The sequence below is a fragment of the Macaca fascicularis genome, chromosome 1 (genome assembly GCF_037993035.2).
Source record: "Macaca fascicularis isolate 582-1 chromosome 1, T2T-MFA8v1.1".
Taxonomy (NCBI): Eukaryota; Metazoa; Chordata; class Mammalia; order Primates; family Cercopithecidae; genus Macaca; species Macaca fascicularis.
In genome coordinates, this window is record NC_088375.1 from 62786266 (window position 1) to 62804548 (window position 18283).

The 18283-nt window shown below is 46.1% G+C and overlaps 1 protein-coding gene across 50 annotated transcripts in view; it reads left to right on the forward strand.

Annotated features, from left to right (window-relative positions):
- The window catches only part of NFASC (neurofascin), a 201322-nt gene that overhangs the window by 125294 nt on the left and 57745 nt on the right, over positions 1-18283 (forward strand). For 33 of the 50 annotated variants that reach the window (XM_045365001.2, XM_045365109.2, XM_074034093.1 and 30 more), the window contains 4 exons: positions 730-926; positions 1372-1494; positions 10938-11108; positions 15387-15437. In XM_045365001.2, coding sequence (XP_045220936.1) covers positions 730-926; positions 1372-1494; positions 10938-11108; positions 15387-15437 — 542 coding nt within the window. The remainder of the gene's footprint in view (positions 1-729; positions 927-1371; positions 1495-10937; positions 11109-15386; positions 15438-18283) is intronic. The other 17 variants (XM_074034134.1, XM_074034107.1, XM_074034140.1 and 14 more) reach the window with 1 other exon arrangement.

The following is an 18283-nucleotide window of genomic DNA, read 5'->3' on the forward strand; positions in this document are numbered from 1 at the left end:
GCATCAGAGGATGTGAAGCCCTGGCTGCAGCTCCCAGGACGAGCAGAGGGGGCCATTCTAGTGCTCTTCAGCAGGGGCTCAGTTCTACTAGGCTGCCATTTCTTTAAAAGCTGCCACTCTTGGGCTACAGGGCGTGGTCACTGCTATGTAATCTATACTCACTGAGCAGGGCACCAATAAGCTAAGCCAATTCACTTTGGCTTTAGAATGGATTGTAAAATTAAGGCGGTAGGAGGAGCAGGGCCAGCTCCCTGATGTGTTTAGGTTGGGTGGAATATGAATTTAAGTTTGCCTTGCTAGTAGGAGGTTGGAAATGTCCTGGGGTGGAAGAAGCAGCAGACTCTAGATTCTAGAAATGAAAATCTCTCCTCGATGATGTGTTTAACATAACCCCCGAGTAGCTACTTGAGTATCTAACACTTAGAGCCACGAGTCCCAGTCTTAGCTGGGTAGAAATACTAACGCCAGGCCCCTGCCCTGGAGAGTCACCTGAGTGGGACCTGGGACTTTGCTTTTTATTGAGCTCTCCAGATGGTTCTTTGCTTTTTATTGAGCTCTCCAGATGGTTCTTCTGCTCGGCCAGGCTGGTACCTGTTGGTATAGGGGTGCCACGATGGGGCTGCGAGAGGGAATTTTGGTACTGAGTCAGGAACTAGGGATCTGAGATCTGCCTGGAGCCCAGAGCCCACCCCATTCGTCTTGGTTGCCCCTGCTCCCCACTCTCCACAGCTTCCACTGGACACGAAACAGCAGATTCTTCAACATTGCCAAGGACCCCCGGGTGTCCATGAGGAGGAGGTCTGGGACCCTGGTGATTGACTTCCGCAGTGGCGGGCGGCCAGAGGAATATGAGGGGGAATATCAGTGCTTCGCCCGCAACAAATTTGGCACAGCCCTGTCCAATAGGATCCGCCTGCAGGTGTCTAGTGAGTAGCGTGGGGCAGGGCTGAAATGCCCTGCTCCTGGGTAAATGGAGAGTGGGGGATGTGGAAGGCCATTCCAGAAGGGCTGCACTTGCCCTTGGCCTGCAGATGCCTTGGTGTTCTCTATGCATCTTCCCCAGCTCAGAACGATTCCTTGGAAAGGAAGCTCCCAAGGCTTCCTTTTGAAGTTGTTGTCTGCAACAATTTCACTGGCCACTGTGGGCACAGGAGAGGGGAAAGGAGGGGAGCCTTTGAAGATGCCTCCCTTCTCCTGCCTCTCAAGGGCAGCCCCTCGAGTAGGCTTATGTGCCCTGTCCCTCTCTCTTGCTCCCTCCTTATCCAGGTGCCCTTTCTGTTTCTCCTCTTTGCATGCCTGCCTCTGACCCTGCTCCTTGCCCTGGGCCCAGCCATCACCCTCACTTTGTCCTCTTTGTCCACTTCTCTCCAGAATCTCCTCTGTGGCCGAAGGAAAACCTAGACCCTGTCGTGGTCCAAGAGGGTGCTCCTTTGACGCTCCAGTGCAACCCCCCGCCTGGACTTCCATCCCCGGTCATCTTCTGGATGAGCAGCTGTGAGTCTTGGGGGCCTGGTGTGGTGTTTATATTTTAACCTTAGGGAGCGGGGTGGGTGTGTTAAATGAGGAAGGGCTTACCCGAGCTAGAAGACCTTGATTTGTGAGAAGCAGATGCAATGTGGCAACCGGGCTGAGAACACAGGCTCTGCAGAGAGAGGCTGCTGGGGCTTGTTTTCTAGCCTGGCTGCTGTGTGATCTTGAGCAAATTGCTTACATCTCTGGGCCTCAGTTTCCTCTTCTGGAAAAAAACAGAGCTAATCATAGTGCTTCTCTAATAGGATTATTATAAGAACAAATGAGTCAATACGTCCAAAGTGCTTAAAACAGGGCCAGACACACAGTATGCACTTGGTAACATGATAATGAAAATGAAGAGTAAGACAGAAGGGATTAGGGGAGAAGATGAGAAATGGTTTTTCCAGTTGGCCAATTGAAAGCAGTTGATACCAAACCACCTCTTTCAATTATTGGCTGGTCTGGATTTACTCTGATTCGCTCTTCTGGTAGGAGGAAGGGTGAATGGGGAATTGAAACCTTTCATAAAGGAGTGATGGGGAGATAAGGTATCTGGAGCAGGGACAGAGTAACATCTTTCAGTGATTGTTCTGGCTCAATTTTCGACTGAGGCTCATTCAACCTTTCCGGACCTCAGTTTCTTCCCATGTTTTCAATTTAAATAAAAGGAGAAGCATTAATAAAGGTAAATAGAAAGCTGTTATCTCTCTGTGTGTCTTTCTGGCTTCCTGTCCTCCCTTTTTCTGCCTACCTGTTTGCCCCCTCTCCCCATCCTTCCATCCCTCCTTTCCCATCTATCCAGCCATCCATCAACCTATATCCCCACCTGCCTACCTGCCAGTCATCCATCCTTCTATCCATCCCTGAATTCTTAGCAGCCTACTTTGAAAAGAGGCTGCCCTGTTGATGAGGCAGCATTGTAATTTGTTTTGCAGGTTGAGGATGGCTTTGTGCTCAATCACTGTCTCTCTCCTCCCCCATCACAGTGCACATTTGTGGGGAAGGCTGCCTGGCCACAGGCTGCTGGCCTCATTTGTTAATTCACAGTTCAACCTCCCCTCTCTCATCTCTCCCACATCACATTCACCACCAAATGGTGTTTACTCTGCCTCCCAAGTAGATCTTAGACCCTTGTCTTCTTTCTGTCCTCATTGACATCCCCCCTGCCCCAGCCACCATCAGTTTTTCCCTGGGTAACAAGAATTATCCATACAGGCCTCCCTGGTCTTTCTAAAAATGTGATAGTTAATTGATAGTTTCATTCATCTGCTTAAAGCCCTTCTTCGGCTCCTCCATCACCTCAAAATAATGGTCCAGAATCCCTTTCCCTGGCACCCAGTCCCATTCCAGATCTGGCCCTCTGCCTCTGCAGCCCTTCTCCCACCTTATCGCCCTACGCCACTGAATGGACTGTGTACTCTTAGCCTTTAGCACACACTCTTCCAGCTCCTTAGAAACCTCAGCTCCTCTCTCTTTTCTGCTGGTATAAGATATGCAGCCTTTAAGGCCCAGCTTAGGACCCCCTAGAATGCACTGGGTTCGTTTCTGCAGTTCATCCCCTTCTAACTGGTGTGTTCTGCTCACCATGGTGCATTGCAATTGTTTATTTATCTGCTGCCTCTTCTACTAAACTGGAAGTTATTTGAGAGCGGTAACAGTCTTGCTCATCTTTCACCAGCACCTAGCACAGTGCCTGGCACATAGTAGGCCTACAGTAAATCAGGAATGGTTAGAAGAGCTGACCAGCCCATTGTGGGGAAGGTGGCTTCGTTAACCTTGTGCTTTAAGAAGTGGTGACTTAAAAAAAACAATTGTGGGGATAGAAAGGAGATAGCTGTGAGTAGTCAGCTTTAGGTATATTCTAACAAACCTAACAGCCTGGAAACCTGGTCTTTTGGGTTTACATCAGATATAGCACTTGAAAAAAAAAATATAGTCAACATTTTCAGCCACTCCAATGATATCATTAATCAGACATTTTCATATTTTAACACCTCTAAAATTGAAAGGCCTCTTAAAACTGATGACGTACATCGTTGATTAGTATATATCTTACAGTTATAATCAGTAGTGCTTTCTTCTTTTTTTTTTGTATGAACCTTTTATTATTACACTTTATGTTCTAGGGTACATGTGCACAACATGCAGGTTTGTTACATATGTATATATGTGCCATGTTGGTGTGCTGCACCCATTAACTCATCATTTACATTAGGTATATCTCCTAATGCTATCCCTCCCCACTCCCCCAACCCCACGACAGGCCCTGGTGTGTGATGTTCCCCTTCCTGTGTCCAAGTGTTCTCATTGTTCAGTTCCCACCTATGAGTGAGAACATGCAGTGTTTGGTTTTCTGTTCTTGCGATAGTTGGCTGAGAATGATGGTTTCCAGCTGCATCCATGTCTCTACAAAGGACATGAACTCATCCTTTTTTATGGCTGCATAGTATTCCATGGTGTATATGTGCCACATTTTCTTAATCCAGTCTGTCATTGATGGACATTTGTGTTGGTTTCATGTCTTTGCTATTGTGAATAGTGCTGCAATAAACATACGTGTGCATGTGTCTTTATAGCAGCGTGATTTATAATCCTTTGGAATGTAATGGAATGGCTGGGTCAAATGGTATTTCTAGTTCTAGATCCTTGAGGAATTGCCACACTGTCTTCCACAATGGTTGAATTAGTTTACAGTCCCACCAACAGTGTAAAAGTGTTCCTATTTCTCCACATCCTCTCCAGCACCTGTTGTTTCCTGACTTTTTAATGATCACCATTCTAACTGGTGTGAGATGGTATCTCATTGTGGTTTTGGTTTGCATTTCTCTGATGGCTGGTGATGAGCATTTTTTCATGCGTCTGTTGGCTGCATAAATGTCTTCTTTTGAGAAGTGTCTCTTCATATCCTTTGCCCACTTTTTGATGGGATTGTTTGTTTTTTTCCTGTAAATTTGTTTGAGTTCTTTGTAGGTTCTGGATATTAGCCCTTTGTCAGATGAGTAGATTGCAGAAATGTTCTCCCATTCTGTAGGTTGCCTGTTCACTCTGATGGTAGTTTCTTTTGCTGTGCAGAAGCTCTTTAGTTTAATTAGATCCTGTTTGTCAAATTTGACTTTTGTTGCCATTGCTTTTGGTGTTTTAGACATGAAGTCCTTGCCCATACCTATGTCCTGAATGGTATTGCCTAGGTTTTCTTCTAGGGTTTTTATGGTTTTAGGTCTAACATTTAAGTCTCTAATTCATCTTGAATTAATTTTTGTATAAGGTGTAAGGAAGGGATCCAGTTTCAGCTTTCTAATTATGGCTAGACAATTTTCCCAGCACCATTTATTAAATAGGGAATCCTTTCCCCATTTCTTGTTTTTGTCAGGTTTGTCAAAGATCAGATGGTTGTAGATGTGTGGTATTATTTCTGAGGGCTCTGTTCTGTTCTGTTGGTCTGTATCTCTGTTTTGGTACCAGTACCATGCTGTTTTGGTTACCGTAGCCTTGTAGTATAGTTTGAAGTCAGGTAGCATGATGCCTACAGCTTTGTTCTTTTGGCTTGGGATTGTCTTGGCAATGTGGGCTCTTTTTTGGTTCCATATGAACTTTAAAGTAGTTTTTTTCCAATTCTGTGAAGAAAGTCATTGGTATCTTAGTGGGGATGGCATTGAATCTATAAATTACCTTGGGCAGTATGGCCATTTTCATCATAGTGATTCTTCCTATCCATGAGCATGGAATATTCTTCCATTTGTTTGTGTCCTCTTTTATTTCATTGAGCAGTGCTTTGTAGTTTTCCTTGAAGAGGTCCTTCACATCCCTTGTAAGTTGGATTCCTAGGTATTTTATTCTCTTTGAAGCAATTGTAAATGGGAGTTCATTCATGAATTGGCTCTCTGTTTATCTGTTATTGGTGTATAAGAATGCTTGTGATTTTTGCACTTGATTTTGTATCCTGAGACTTTGCTGAAGTTGCTTATCAGCTTAAGGAGATTTTGGGCTGAGATGATGGGGTTTTCTAAATATACAATCATGTCATCTGCAAACAGGGACAATTTGTCTTCCTCTTTTCCTAATTGAATACCCTTTATTTCTTTCTCTTGCCCGATTGCCCTAGCCAGAACTTCCAACACTACGTTGAATAGGAATGGTGAGAGAGGGCATCCCTGTCTTGTGCCAGTTTTCAAGGGGAATGCTTCCAGTTTTTGTCCATTCAGTATGATATTGGCTGTGGGTTTGTCATAAATAGCTCTTATTATTTTGAGATACGTTCCATCAATACCGAATTTATTCAGAGTTTTTAGCATGAAGGGCTGTTGAATTTTGTCAAAGGCCTTTTCTGCATCTATTGAGATAATCACATGGTTTTTGTCTTTTGTTCTGTTTATATGCTGGATTACGTTTATTGATTTGCATATGCTGAACCAGCCTTGCATCCCAGGGATGAGGCCCACTTGATCATGGTGGATAAGCTTTTTGATGTGCTGCTGGATTCTGTTTGCCAGTATTTTATTGAGGATTTTTGCATCGATGTTCATCAGGGATATTTGTCTAAAGTTCTCTTTTTTTGTTATGTCTCTGCCAGGCTTTGGTATTGGGATGATGTTGGCTCATAAAATGAGTTAGGAAGGATTCCTTCTTTTTCCACTGATTGGAATAGTTTCAGAAGAAATGGTACCAGCTCCTCCTTGTACCTCTGGTAGAATTCAGCTGTGAATCCGTCTGGTCCTGAACTTTTTTTGGTTGGTAGGCTATTAATTATTGCCTCAATTTCAGAGCCTGTTATTGGTCTATTCAGGGATTCAACTTCTTCCTGGTTTAGTCTTGGGAGAGTGTATGTGTCCAGGAATTTGTCCATTTCTTCTAGGTTTTCTAGTTTATTTGCATAGAGGTGTTTATAGTAGTTTCTGATGGTAGTTTGTATTTCTGTGGGGTCAGTGGTGATATCCCCTTTATCATTTTTTATTGCGTCTATTTGATTCCTTTTCCTTTTCTTCTTTATCAGTCTTGCTAACGGTCTATCAATTTTGTTGATCTTTTCAAAAAACCAGCTACTGGATTCACTGATTTTTTTGAAGGGTTTTTTGTGTCTCTGTCTCCTTCAGTTCTGCTCTGAACTTAGTTATTTCTTGCCTTCTGCTAGCTTTTGAATGCATTTGCTCTTGCTTCTCTAGTTCTTTTAATTGTGATGTTAGGGTGTCAATTTTAGATCTTTCCTGCTTTCTCTTGTGGGCATTTGGTGCTATAAATTTCCCTCTACACATTGCTTTAAATGTGTCCCAGAGATTCTAGTATGTTGTATCTTTGTTCTCATTGGTTTCAAATAACGTCTTTATTTCTGCCTTCGTTTCATTATGTACCCAGTAGTCATTCAGGAGCAGGTTGTTCTGTTTCCATGTAGTTGAGCAGTTTTGATTGAGTTTCTTAATCCTGAGTTCTAGTTTGATTGCACTGTGATCTGAGAGACAGTTTGTTATAATTTCTGTTCTTTTACCTTTGCTGAGGGGTGCTTTACTTCCAACTATGTGGTCAGTTTTGGAATAAGTGCAATGTGGTGCTGAGAAGAATGTGTATTCTGTTGATTTGGGGTGGAGAGTTCTGTAGCTGTCTGTTAAGTCTGCTTGGTGCAGAGTTGAGTTCAATTCCTGGATATCCTTGTTAACTTTCTGTCTGTTGATCTGTCTAACGTTGACAGTGGGGTGTTAAAGTCTCCCATTATTATTGTGTGGGAGTCTAAGTCTCTTTGTAAGTCTCTAAGGACTTACCTTATGAATCTGGGTGCTCCTGTATTGGGTGCATATATATTTAGGATAGTTAGCTCTTCTTGTTGAATTGATTCCTTTACCATTATGTAATGGCCTTCTTTGTCTCTTTTGGTCTTTGTTGGTTTAAAGTCTGTTTTATCAGAGGCTAGGATCGCAACCCCTGCCTTTTTTTGTTTTCCATTTGCTTGGTAGATCTTCCTCCAACCCTTTATTTTGGACCTATGTGTGTCTCTGCACGTGAGATGGGTCTCCGGAATACAGCACACTGATGGGTCTTGACTCTTTATCCAATTTGCCAGTCTGTGTCTTTTAATTGGAGCATTTAGCCCATTTACATTTAAGGTTAATATTGTTATGTGTGAACTTGATCCTGTCATTATGCTGTTAACTGGTTATTTTGCTTGTTAGTTGGTGCAGTTTCTTCCTAACATTGATGGGCTTTACGTTTTGGCATGTTTTTGCAATGGCTGGTACTGGTTGTTCCTTTCCCTGTTTAGTGCTTCCTTCAGGAGCTCTTGTAGGGCAGGCCTGGTGGTGACAAAATCTCTCAGCATTTGCTTGTCTGTAAAGGATTTTATTTCTCCTTCACTTATGAAACTTAGTTTGGCTGGATATGAAATTCTGGGTTGAAAATTCTTTTCTTTAAGAATGTTGAATATTGGCCCCCACTCTCTTCTGGCTTGCAGAATTTCTGCCGAGAGATCCACTGTTAGTCTGATGGGCTTCCCTTTGTGGGTAACCCGACCTTTCTCTCTGGCTGCCCTTAACATTTTTTCCTTCATTTGAACTTTGGTGAATCTGACAATTATGTGTCTTGGAGTTGCTCTTCTCGAGGAGTATCTTTGTGGTGTTCTCTGTATTTCCTGAATTTGAATGTTGGCCTGCCTTGCTAGGTTGGGGAAGTTCTCCTGGCTAATATCCTACAGAGTGTTTTCCAACTTGGTTCCATTCTCCCCGTCACTTTCAGGTACACCAATCAGATGTAGATTTAGTCTTTTCACATAGTCCCATATTTCTTGGAGGCTTTGTTCATTTCTTTTTACTCTTTTTTCTCTAAACTTCTCTTCTCACTTCATTTCATTCATTTGATCTTCAATCATTGATACCCTTTCTTCCAGTTGATTGAATCAGTTACTGAAGCTTGTGCATTTGTCACGTAGTTCTCGTGTCATGGTTTACATCTCTATCAGGTCATTTAAGGACTTCTCTACATTGGTTATTCTAGTTAGCCATTCATCAAACCTTTTTTTTTTTTTTTTTTTTTTTTTTTTTTTTTGAGACGGAGTCTCGCTCTGTCGCCCAGGCTGGAGTGCAGTGGCCAGATCTCAGCTCACTACAAGCTCCGCCTCCCGGGTTCCCGCCATTCTCCTGCCTCAGCCTCCCGAGTAGCTGGGACTACAGGGTCCCGCCACCTCGCCCGGCTAGTTTTTTTGTTTTTTGTTTTTTGTTTTTTTTTTTGAGACGGAGTCTTGCTCTGCCGCCCAGGCTGGAGTGCAGTGGCCGGATCTCAGCTCACTGCAAGCTCCGCCTCCCGGGTTCACGCCATTCTCCTGCCTCAGCCTCCCGAGTAGCTGGGACTACAGGCGCCCGCCACCTCGCCCAGCTAGTTTTTTGTATATTTTAGTAGAGACGGGGTTTCACCATGTTAGCCAGGATGGTCTCGATCTCCTGACCTCGTGATCTGCCCGTCTCGGCCTCCCAAAGTGCTGGGATTACAGGCTTGAGCCACCGCGCCCGGCCGTTTTTTTGTATTTTTTAGTACAGACGGGGTTTCACCGTGTTAGCCAGCATGGTCTCAATCTCCTGACCTCGTGATCCGCCCGTCTCGGCCTCCCAAAGTGCTGGGATTACAGGCGTGAGCCACCGCGCCCGGCCTCATCAAATCTTTTTTCAAGGTTTTTAGTTTCTTTGCGCTGGGTTTGTACTTCCTCCTTTAACTCAGAGAAGTTTGATCGTCTGAAGCCTTCTTCTCTCAACTCGTCAAAGTCGTTCTCCGTCCAGCTTTGTTCCGTTGCTGGCGAGGAGCTGCGTTCCTTTGGATGGGGAGAGGTGCTCTGATTTTTAGAATTTTCAGCTTTTCTGCACTGCTTTTTCCCCATCTTTGTGGTTTTATCTACCTTTGGTCTTTGATGATGGTGACGTACAGATGGGGTTTTGGTGTGGATTTCCTTTCTGTTTGTTAGTTTTCCTTCTAACAGTCAGGACCCTCAGCTGCAGATCTGTTGGAGTTTGCTTGAGGTCCACTCCAGACCCTGTTTGCCTGGGTATCAGCAGCGGAGGCTGCAGAAGAGTGAATTTTGCTGAACAGCAAATGTTGCTGTCTGATCATTCCTCTGGAAGCTTCGTCTCAGAGGTGCACCCAGCCGTGTGAGGTGTGAGGTGTCAGTCTGCCCCTAGTGGGGGATGTCTCCCAGTTAGGCTACTCGGGGTCAGGGACCCACTTGAGCAGGCAGTCTGTCCGTTCTCAGATCTCAAACTCCATGCTGGGAGAACCACTGCTCTCTTCAAAGCTGTAAGACAGGGACATTTACATCTGCAGAGGTTTCTGCTTCCTTTTGTTTGGCTATGCCCTGTCCCCAGAGGTGGAGTCTACAGAGGTAGGCTTCCACCCAGTTCGAGCTTCCCGGCCACTTTGTTTACCTCCTTAAGCATCAGCAATGGTGGGCACCCCTCCCCCAGCCTCACTGCTGCCTTGCAGTTAGATCTCAGACTACTGTCCTAGCAATGAGGGAGGCTCCGTGGGCATGGGACCCTCTGAGCCAGGCGTGGGATATAATCTCCTGGTGTGCCATTTGCTAAGACCCTTGGTAAAGCACAGTATTAGGGTGGGAGTGACCCGATTTTCCAGGTGTTGTGTGTCACAGTTTCCCTTGGCTAGGAAAGGGAATTCCCTTCCCCCTTGCACTTCCCGGGTGAGGCGATGCCTCGCCATGCTTCAGCTCTCGCTCGTTGGGCTGCACCCACTGTCCGACACACCCCCATGAGATGAACCCGGTACCTCAGTTGGAAATGCAGAAATCACCCGTCTTCTGTGTCGCTCACGCTGGGAGCTGGAGGCTGGAGCTGTTCCTATTCAGCCATCTTGGTGCCACAGTAGTGCTTTCTTCTTAGGGATAAAAAACAAAGGTATACATTATAATTGATGATTACATTTTTACTAAATACAGCAAGGCCAAGTTCAATTTCATTTAATTCAGCAGACAGTTGAGTGCCTCCTATATGCCGAGTCCTAAGACAGGTGCTGGGGCATAAGATGAACAGATCATGGTCCCTGGCCTCAAACTGCTCTCGCTGCTAGCTTGAGAATTTGAGCCTTGGGGAACACCTGAAGGCTTGTGTTCCTTCTGCTGGCCCCACAGCCAGTGAGATCTTTTGTGGCGTGAATAGGAGAGAGAAAAGTGTGGCCACAGAGCATGGACATGGTGGGCAGACAGGTCTACGTCTAAACTCCTGCTCTCCTCTCTGCCTTTGCAATGCTGAACGTATTACATCCTCTGCTTTCTGATCTGTAAAATGGGAATAAGCCATACTTCAGAGTTGAGAGGACTAGACCAAGTGATGTCAAGCTCCTGGTCGCCACCTGACCCTCTGTAAAGTATTCTGTCGCCAGGACTGTGGTGGTGATGATTACTGTTATTACTACTAAGCTGCTGCTGTACCTCTGTTTTCTTATAGCCATGGAGCCCATCACCCAAGACAAACGTGTCTCTCAGGGCCATAATGGAGACCTGTACTTCTCCAACGTGATGCTGCAGGACATGCAGACCGACTACAGTTGCAACGCCCGCTTCCACTTCACCCACACCATCCAGCAGAAGAACCCTTTCACCCTCAAGGTCCTCACCAGTAAGTGCAGGCCCCTGCCTGGGGGCTGTGGGCCAGGGAAAGAAGCCCACTGACCCCACCCAGCCCTAGGTACCTGAGTCTAGAGGGAGACTTCTCCTTGAGGCTGACCTAGAAATCCTTCCAACTCATGGTGCCTGAGCCACTTCAGCTGCTCTTAAATGATCTCTCTTGATTGTGAAACCTTGAGTTAAACTTGGTCCTACCCTAAGTCAATTCTTCTTAAATTCTGGTGGGAATCAGAATCACCTTAGAACTTGGCAGCGTACCCAGAACCAGCCTATTGCACCTCAACAGCCCTAAGCCTCTTTGTTCTTTATGAGCCCTCCAGGTAATTCAAGTGCACCCCAGAGTCTGAGAACCACTGCTTCCAGTGGTCATCTAGAACCCCTCTCCGGACCCAGCTTGATTATTTCTTTTATTTCTTCTCATTGCTTGGGTATCTTTATTTCTACAAGAAATAGCAGAAAATATGAAAATTAGTGGAGACACCAAAATAAATTGTATTTGATTCTGTAATACGTATATGCTGAACCATATGGAATTGCTATGTTTGTAAGTTGCAGGCTTATGTTTTCGTTTTATTTGTTTTCATTTCTATTCCCTGATTCTGTTTGACTGGTACAAAAGCAAATCAGCATTTCCTGACCCATTATAGCGTTGGTGGCTCTCCCTTGAGGAGAGAGAGAAGCTTAGTCAGAAATGTTCTTCTTGGCAAGGACAAAGCAGCCTAGAGCTTTTGCTGCAAAGTCTCAGCCCACTCAGGACGTTGGAAGTTCTCTATGTTGCTGCACACCATGGATTTGTAACACGTCTTCCATAAAGGAGCCCCCCAAAGAATAGACCTTAGTCTGGCTCATGCTGTGGGTGTTGTTTTTGATGCTCTGGACAGTGAGGATGGCGGGGAGGCCAGTAGAGATCACCATGTGGGTGCTGGCAGTTTGCAAAGGTCAGAGAAAATAGGCTGACCCTGGCTTCCTGGAGCCCCTGCAGAGGTGGTGGACAATGGCTCCCCGGGTGGATGTGGGTCAGGAGAGGTTCGGGCGACATCACTTCTCATTCTGGACAGGTAGGGGGTGTGACCATTAGCATTCTGTTTCTTCCTCCCCGTCCCTGCTGATGATGGAGGCAGGTGGTCCTGAGAGCTGACACAGCCCCATGCTCCATTTTCACCATGGCACAGAGGTGGATCCAAAAGGAAGCAGCTTCCTTTTTTCTTCCCCTTCTCATGGTTTTTTTTCTTTCTTTCTTTCTTTCACCTTTTCATTTTCTTCCTTTTTCTTTTTCACTTCCTTCTTTATTTCTCCTCCCTCTTTCTTGTTCTTTCTTCTTTTCCCTCTCTCTGTTCTGTCTTGGAACTCCATTCTGCCTCCCTCTAATCACTGCCTCCTGCCTCTGCAGTGTCCCCACGCACTGATCTGCGTTGGTGCTGGGCTGCCAAAGGTGGTAGCCGGCAGGGTTGCCTAACACCTGCAGCAAGCCCCTCGCGTTACTGGCAGGGTGACCTGGCTTCACTCTGCTTGCTCCCCTGTCCCTGGCTTTCTCATTCCTGACCCAAGCCCAGGGAGACCCCTTGGAGGAGGAAGTTGGTTTGTCTGCAGTGTCTCTTCGGTCCTGCCAGCTGGCTGGGCTGGGGAGGACGGTGTGGTCTGCCCAGGACCTCGGAGTGGCCTCAGCAGTCAGGACAGGACTAACAGCATTGGCAAGGGGAGGAGCAGGGATGTCAAGAACAAGATAAGATGCTCGCTGAGCTGAGACTGGACAGCCATCAGCATCACCGCCAGGGCCCCTCTCTCCCTGCCCGGATGATGCTGGAAGTCAGCCTGCTGCTTTTGGAACTGAGTCAGTTGACCTTCTGCCATCCTGGGCAGAGCCCATCACTGTCACTCAGAGTAGAGCAGTGGCCAAGAGATTGAGGTGGTGAAGAGTCTTCCTCTGTAGAATTAACTAACTTCCTCTGCAGTTAGAGATTTAAACAACATGTTGAAGTTGGACTTTCCAGAAACACTCTTTTCTCTACCAGAAAAAGTAAGGGATGTTTGTTAATGCTTCATTTCTTGGTCCTCTATTCCACTGAAAACTCTTTCCTCTGAATGGCGAGAAACCCCCTAGGTGATTGGAACAGAGCCCCATCAGCTTCCTGGAGTTCTCCCAGGGGCAGCTCTGGCTAGGAGCAAGTTCTGGGCATCTGAGCCAGCCCAGAATTGGGCACAGTTGCTTAAAATAGCACAGTGGTGCTCTCTCTACTTTCCTGTCTGGAGAGGACACAGGCTTTCTCTTGTACCTTCAGAACCAGGTCTGGGGTTGGAGGCAAAGCAGTCAGGCAGGGGCCGCTTCAAAGGCCCTATTCTCACCAGGCGCTCCTGTCACAGTTTGCCCATTTGGGAAGAAATAAATCTTATCATGTCCCATTTTTATTACCTGCATTGAAGGAAGTTGACAATGGTATGTAATGCAAAATACTGGGTAATCTGAAATCATTTTTAAAACCTGGGATGCAGTCAAAGATAAGCAGTGGAGTTGGGCTACAAAGCTGGGCCCATCCCACTTTGCCCATGCTGTAACAGGTGCTGGGTGCCTCCTGATGCAATAAGAGGCAACTGTGGTAAGCGAGGAGGGTCCTCCCTGAGGCAGACACCAGAGCACATCCCTTCTTCTCCCTGATGTCTAAATGACCTTCTTGGAGCAGTCAAATAAGTTTCCCTGAATTTCTCACATGTGCTCCAGAATTCACAAACCATGAGGTCAGTTCTGGGGGTGGGCTACTTCTCTGGAGAGAGAGAGGTTGCATTTCACCTGGTGACATGGGAGCATGAAGGAAGGGCTGTGTCATCTGTGTTTGCCACCGTCCACCCCCAGGGGAGGAACAGAGTTGCCTCCCGAGACCAGCTGCAGCCCCAACCTGCCCTTGGGCCAGCCCATCTCTTCGTTGCATTGTGGATTAGTTCCTGCCTTTAGCTCCAGATGGATCCAAGCAGACTTCCCAAACAGGCTGGGTCTTTATAACAAACCCCATCTTAAGAGAGAGTTTTGAATAATGAAAATCTTCCTACCAGGTGGTAAGCAGATTTGGGATGCAATGCAATGCCAGGCCCAGAAAAGGACTCTCATACCTCTTGCAACTAGTTGTAATGGGATTGGATCTGTCGTCAAATATGCAAATGTTTTGGCAGAGCCCCTGTTGTCCCTCAGGCAGTTGGATCGTGTTCTGAGCTCCTCAGGGCCATCTGCTTGGCTTCCAGTCAGCTGCACCCCACCCCCTTTTAGTACTGTCACAGTTTGGACCCAGTGGCTGGGAGGGACCAGAGGTAGAGAGGGAAAAGCTCCTTTAGACCACTGGCGTGATGATGCGTCCTCTTCTGAAATGTCTTTCTCACTAAGGAGTAAATGCCACAAGTTTGAATTACCTAACATTGGAACTGAAGCCACTGATCTTGCTCCATAAGGAATGTCTTCAATCCTGCATAGTCTAGAGAGCTTCGAACCTCCAGAATGTTCAGCAGGACTTTCCTAGTCTGAAGTGTAGAACTCACAGCTTGCACTTTCTCCTGTCCCAAGCTCCATTTCTAAATTCTAAAGCCTGAACCTCAGGGATGCTCTCCCCACCTCACTGAACCACTCCCGGCATCCTCTTACGAGGAGGGCTTTCTGCCAACAGAGACATCTGCAAGATCATAGTGGTACCCACCTGGTCAGACTCCAGTGACACATGTTGCTGGGTGTGGCCAGGGCCCCTTGGCCCCACTCTTTTGGTCAATGACCTCCTCCCATTTACCGCCAACCCCCTGCAGCTTAGCTTCTGCCCAGGCAGGACTTTGCTCTTCCCCGGAGCTCACTAACACTCCTTTCTCTTTAGCTGCTCCAAGAGCTGGCCTGACCCAGAGTCCTGGGAACTGAGGATTTTGATAAGAAGGAGTTGTTCAAAAGATGGCTACAGGACACCACTAATCCTTCTCTCATTTGTTTGAAAATATAGCAGGACCAAATAATTAAAGTTCAAACCTAATTTCTTTAATTAAAAAAAAAAAACATTATTTTATTATTGCCTTCTTTTGCAGGATTTAACCTTTTTTTTTCCTCCTTTTGTGGGCTGTTTTGTGTTGCTTGTTCTTCACTGAGCGTGTTGCCTTTCCAAATATGCCGTGTCTTTCCTTTGCAAAAGACCACTGCTGCCCTCCTCGGTTGTTTTTGTGGCTTTGCATTTGTTTTTTCTCTCCCCGTTTATGCCTCTGTGACTTCTCCGTGGCCTCCTGTTTGCTCACCCTCTTTTGTTTATTACAGACCACCCTTATAATGACTCGTCCTTAAGAAACCACCCTGACATGTACAGTGGTGAGTCGCAGCGGTAACCTTGGGAGTAACCTTGCCTGTGCTAACCCCAGTTTGCCTAACTTGACTGATACCACGTCATTAACTCCTGCTGGGTGGCAGCTGGCCCAGCCAGGGTGCCAAGGTGACACCTCCAGAAGGCTGCCTGCCAGGAGGCAGTGTGGGGGTTTGAGGTGGCCCACCTGGTGGTGTGGTCTCCTCTAACAGGCATGCCTGAAGTTGCTGAATTCTCAACAAGTTGTTCAAACCAGGGTAGGACTTCAAAAAAACTTCTTGAAAAGCAGAAACTTTTACTGAAAAGTAGAAGCTTAGGAATCAGGGATGGACGGATGGAGAATATCTTAGAATAGGTGAGTTCCATAGTGAAGAGGAAACAGGAAGTCTGGTTCCTTTTGGTGGCTGAAAGAACACAGAACGCTTGTTAGTATGTTCAGTTAACTCTTATGTGTCTAGATAGGAATTGCCTGCTTTGTAATCTCAACTTAGTTACCGGGAGTACCATTTCACAGCGAGGTCCCATGTCTCTTTAAAATCCATCTGGAGTAAGAGCCCAGCTCTGAGTTCTCTTTCAAGATGAGTGTAAATGAGGTGAAACCATCCACTGTACCCTCTCACCTGGGCCTCTCCCCTCCTCTGGTAGTGTATGCAAATCCAGTGCCCACCAGTCCACACTTGCGAGATGTGGAACAATTACAGTGAGGCATGGTTCTAACTCATCACACAGCTGGTTGCTCAGTCTGATTAATAAGGTAATTGGCTGTTTCCACACCTGAGTTACCCCTCACCATGGCTCAAATATGTGTTATTTTCCCTGAGCAGCCAGAGGCGCCATCATTTGCTGGCTCTGGTGAGGCAGCTGGCCCCCATCATTAGTTATGCCTCAGAAGCTGAGGCTGCAGGTCTCCAAGGGACATCACTGTGGGCTGAAACAGATAGGAAGTGTCTGCACTGCGATGTGCTAATATAAAGGATGATGAGTGACTGGAGTAGGGGATGGGATGAGGGAGCGGGAGTCAGGGAGAGAGGCAAAGGCTCTAACTTGGCACCAAGCAGCTAGAACCACACTGAGATCCTGCCAAAGAGATTTACTACCCAAGGAATCAGGGGACCTTTGTTGGATTCTAAGCATTGTTTGTTTTCAAGATAATGGGGCCATCCACTATTGTGTTAAGAGCCCCAGAGCCCTGGTATGGAATGGGCCTTGTTCTAAATTAGATTCCAGGTAATCTGTTACAGGAAGTATTCTGTAAGCCAGAGTGTATCAGAGCCAGAAGGTCCCTTAGAGACCATCTGGTCTAAGTTCCTCACTTTATGTAAGATAAGTCATGCAGGCAACATACGCATAGAGTTGTTTCATCAATGGAATAAGTTCGAGTGATTCTGGTCACCTAAACCAGTTTGTGACCGTTGATGAAACTATTCTTGCACGAGAATGAGTGGGAGTTATGAGACCCATCCAGGACTAGGAAACAAGCAAAGCTTACAAGAGTTTATGTGGAGATTGACCCCTTGTCCTCAATCCAGGGTAGGATGGAGTTGACCCAAGTATGAAGCTGCTGGAAAGGATATAAAGTCAAAGGGAGACATATTTTGAACACAAGGCAGCTAGGCTGATGCTTCTAGCAAGATATCAAAGGGAAAAGGAAGGAAGGAGGATGACTTCTTTCTGGAGTGCAGGCATCTGGACAGAGAGACTTGGTGAAAAGTGCCCAGTGCATCTGTTTGGCTCTGAAATATGGCATGTCCCTTTTGTAGCAGGAGGGCTACCCCATACTTCTATTTTGTTTTAGTGATTTCTAGAGTGGATTGGTATCCTCTGAACGTTGCCAGGTGCCCCCTGACCTGCTGAGTGGCAGGAGATTCTGGTCTGAGATTGTAACTTACCACTTAGGGTTCACCCAGGTGAGGAGATTAAGGAGGTGGTTAAGAGTGTGTGCTCTGAGGTACACTGCCTTGAATTAAATCCAAGGTCCGGGACATACCATTGAGTGATGCTAGGTAAGTCATTTAGTCTCAGAACTTTAATGTTCTCATCTGCCAAATGGATGTATTACCTGTCTCATAGGATTGTTGTGAAGATTAAACAGGATAATGTGCTTATGGTTCCTAGCATGTGTTGGGCACATTCTCGATACTTAACAAATGTTACCCATTATTGGTTTTAAAGGGAATGGTTTAGTGTTGACTGTATCCTGGATAGTTCTTCTATGTTTCTGAAATTAAGAAGGACACAGAGAACTTAAAGAGAAGCCAAGGGAGAGAAAAGCAGGCGCAATTATAGGAAGAAAGTACCATAGAGGGAGAAATTGTAGGGCAGACCAGAGAGACAAAAGCTGTTCAGATCCTCAGCTGTGCTGAGAACTGCATAAGAAGAAAAGTTCCAACTACTGCATATGGGATTTGGGTTAGACTTACAGGGGAAATTTCCTGGCACTGAAAGGTATCAAATATTACTAGACAAATAGTTTTTCCTATCTTCTGGGGTTGTTTGGTCAGCCATTCCTAGAGTGAGAGAGGTGGATGAGATGCCAAGAATCTGGCCCTATGAGTCTCTGGTTCTCAATTCTGAGAATCAAAAGCAGCAAAGTGGTCTGGATGTAGGATCCAGATGCTCCTAAAAGCTGTTTTTGGCAGAGGTCCTCAGATACGTCTGATTCATTGAACTATCTTGTCCTGTTAACACATAGCACTTGACAGAGGGGGGCAACTAAGATTGTCAGCAGTCTTGGTGTTTCCTCCAAAGAGATGATCAAGAGGCATTTTTCATTGGACCTTTAAGGCCAGCATGATCAAGGCATTGTCATCTGTTGTCTGCTCGCTGACCATATTCCCCCAGAAACCCATGAGCC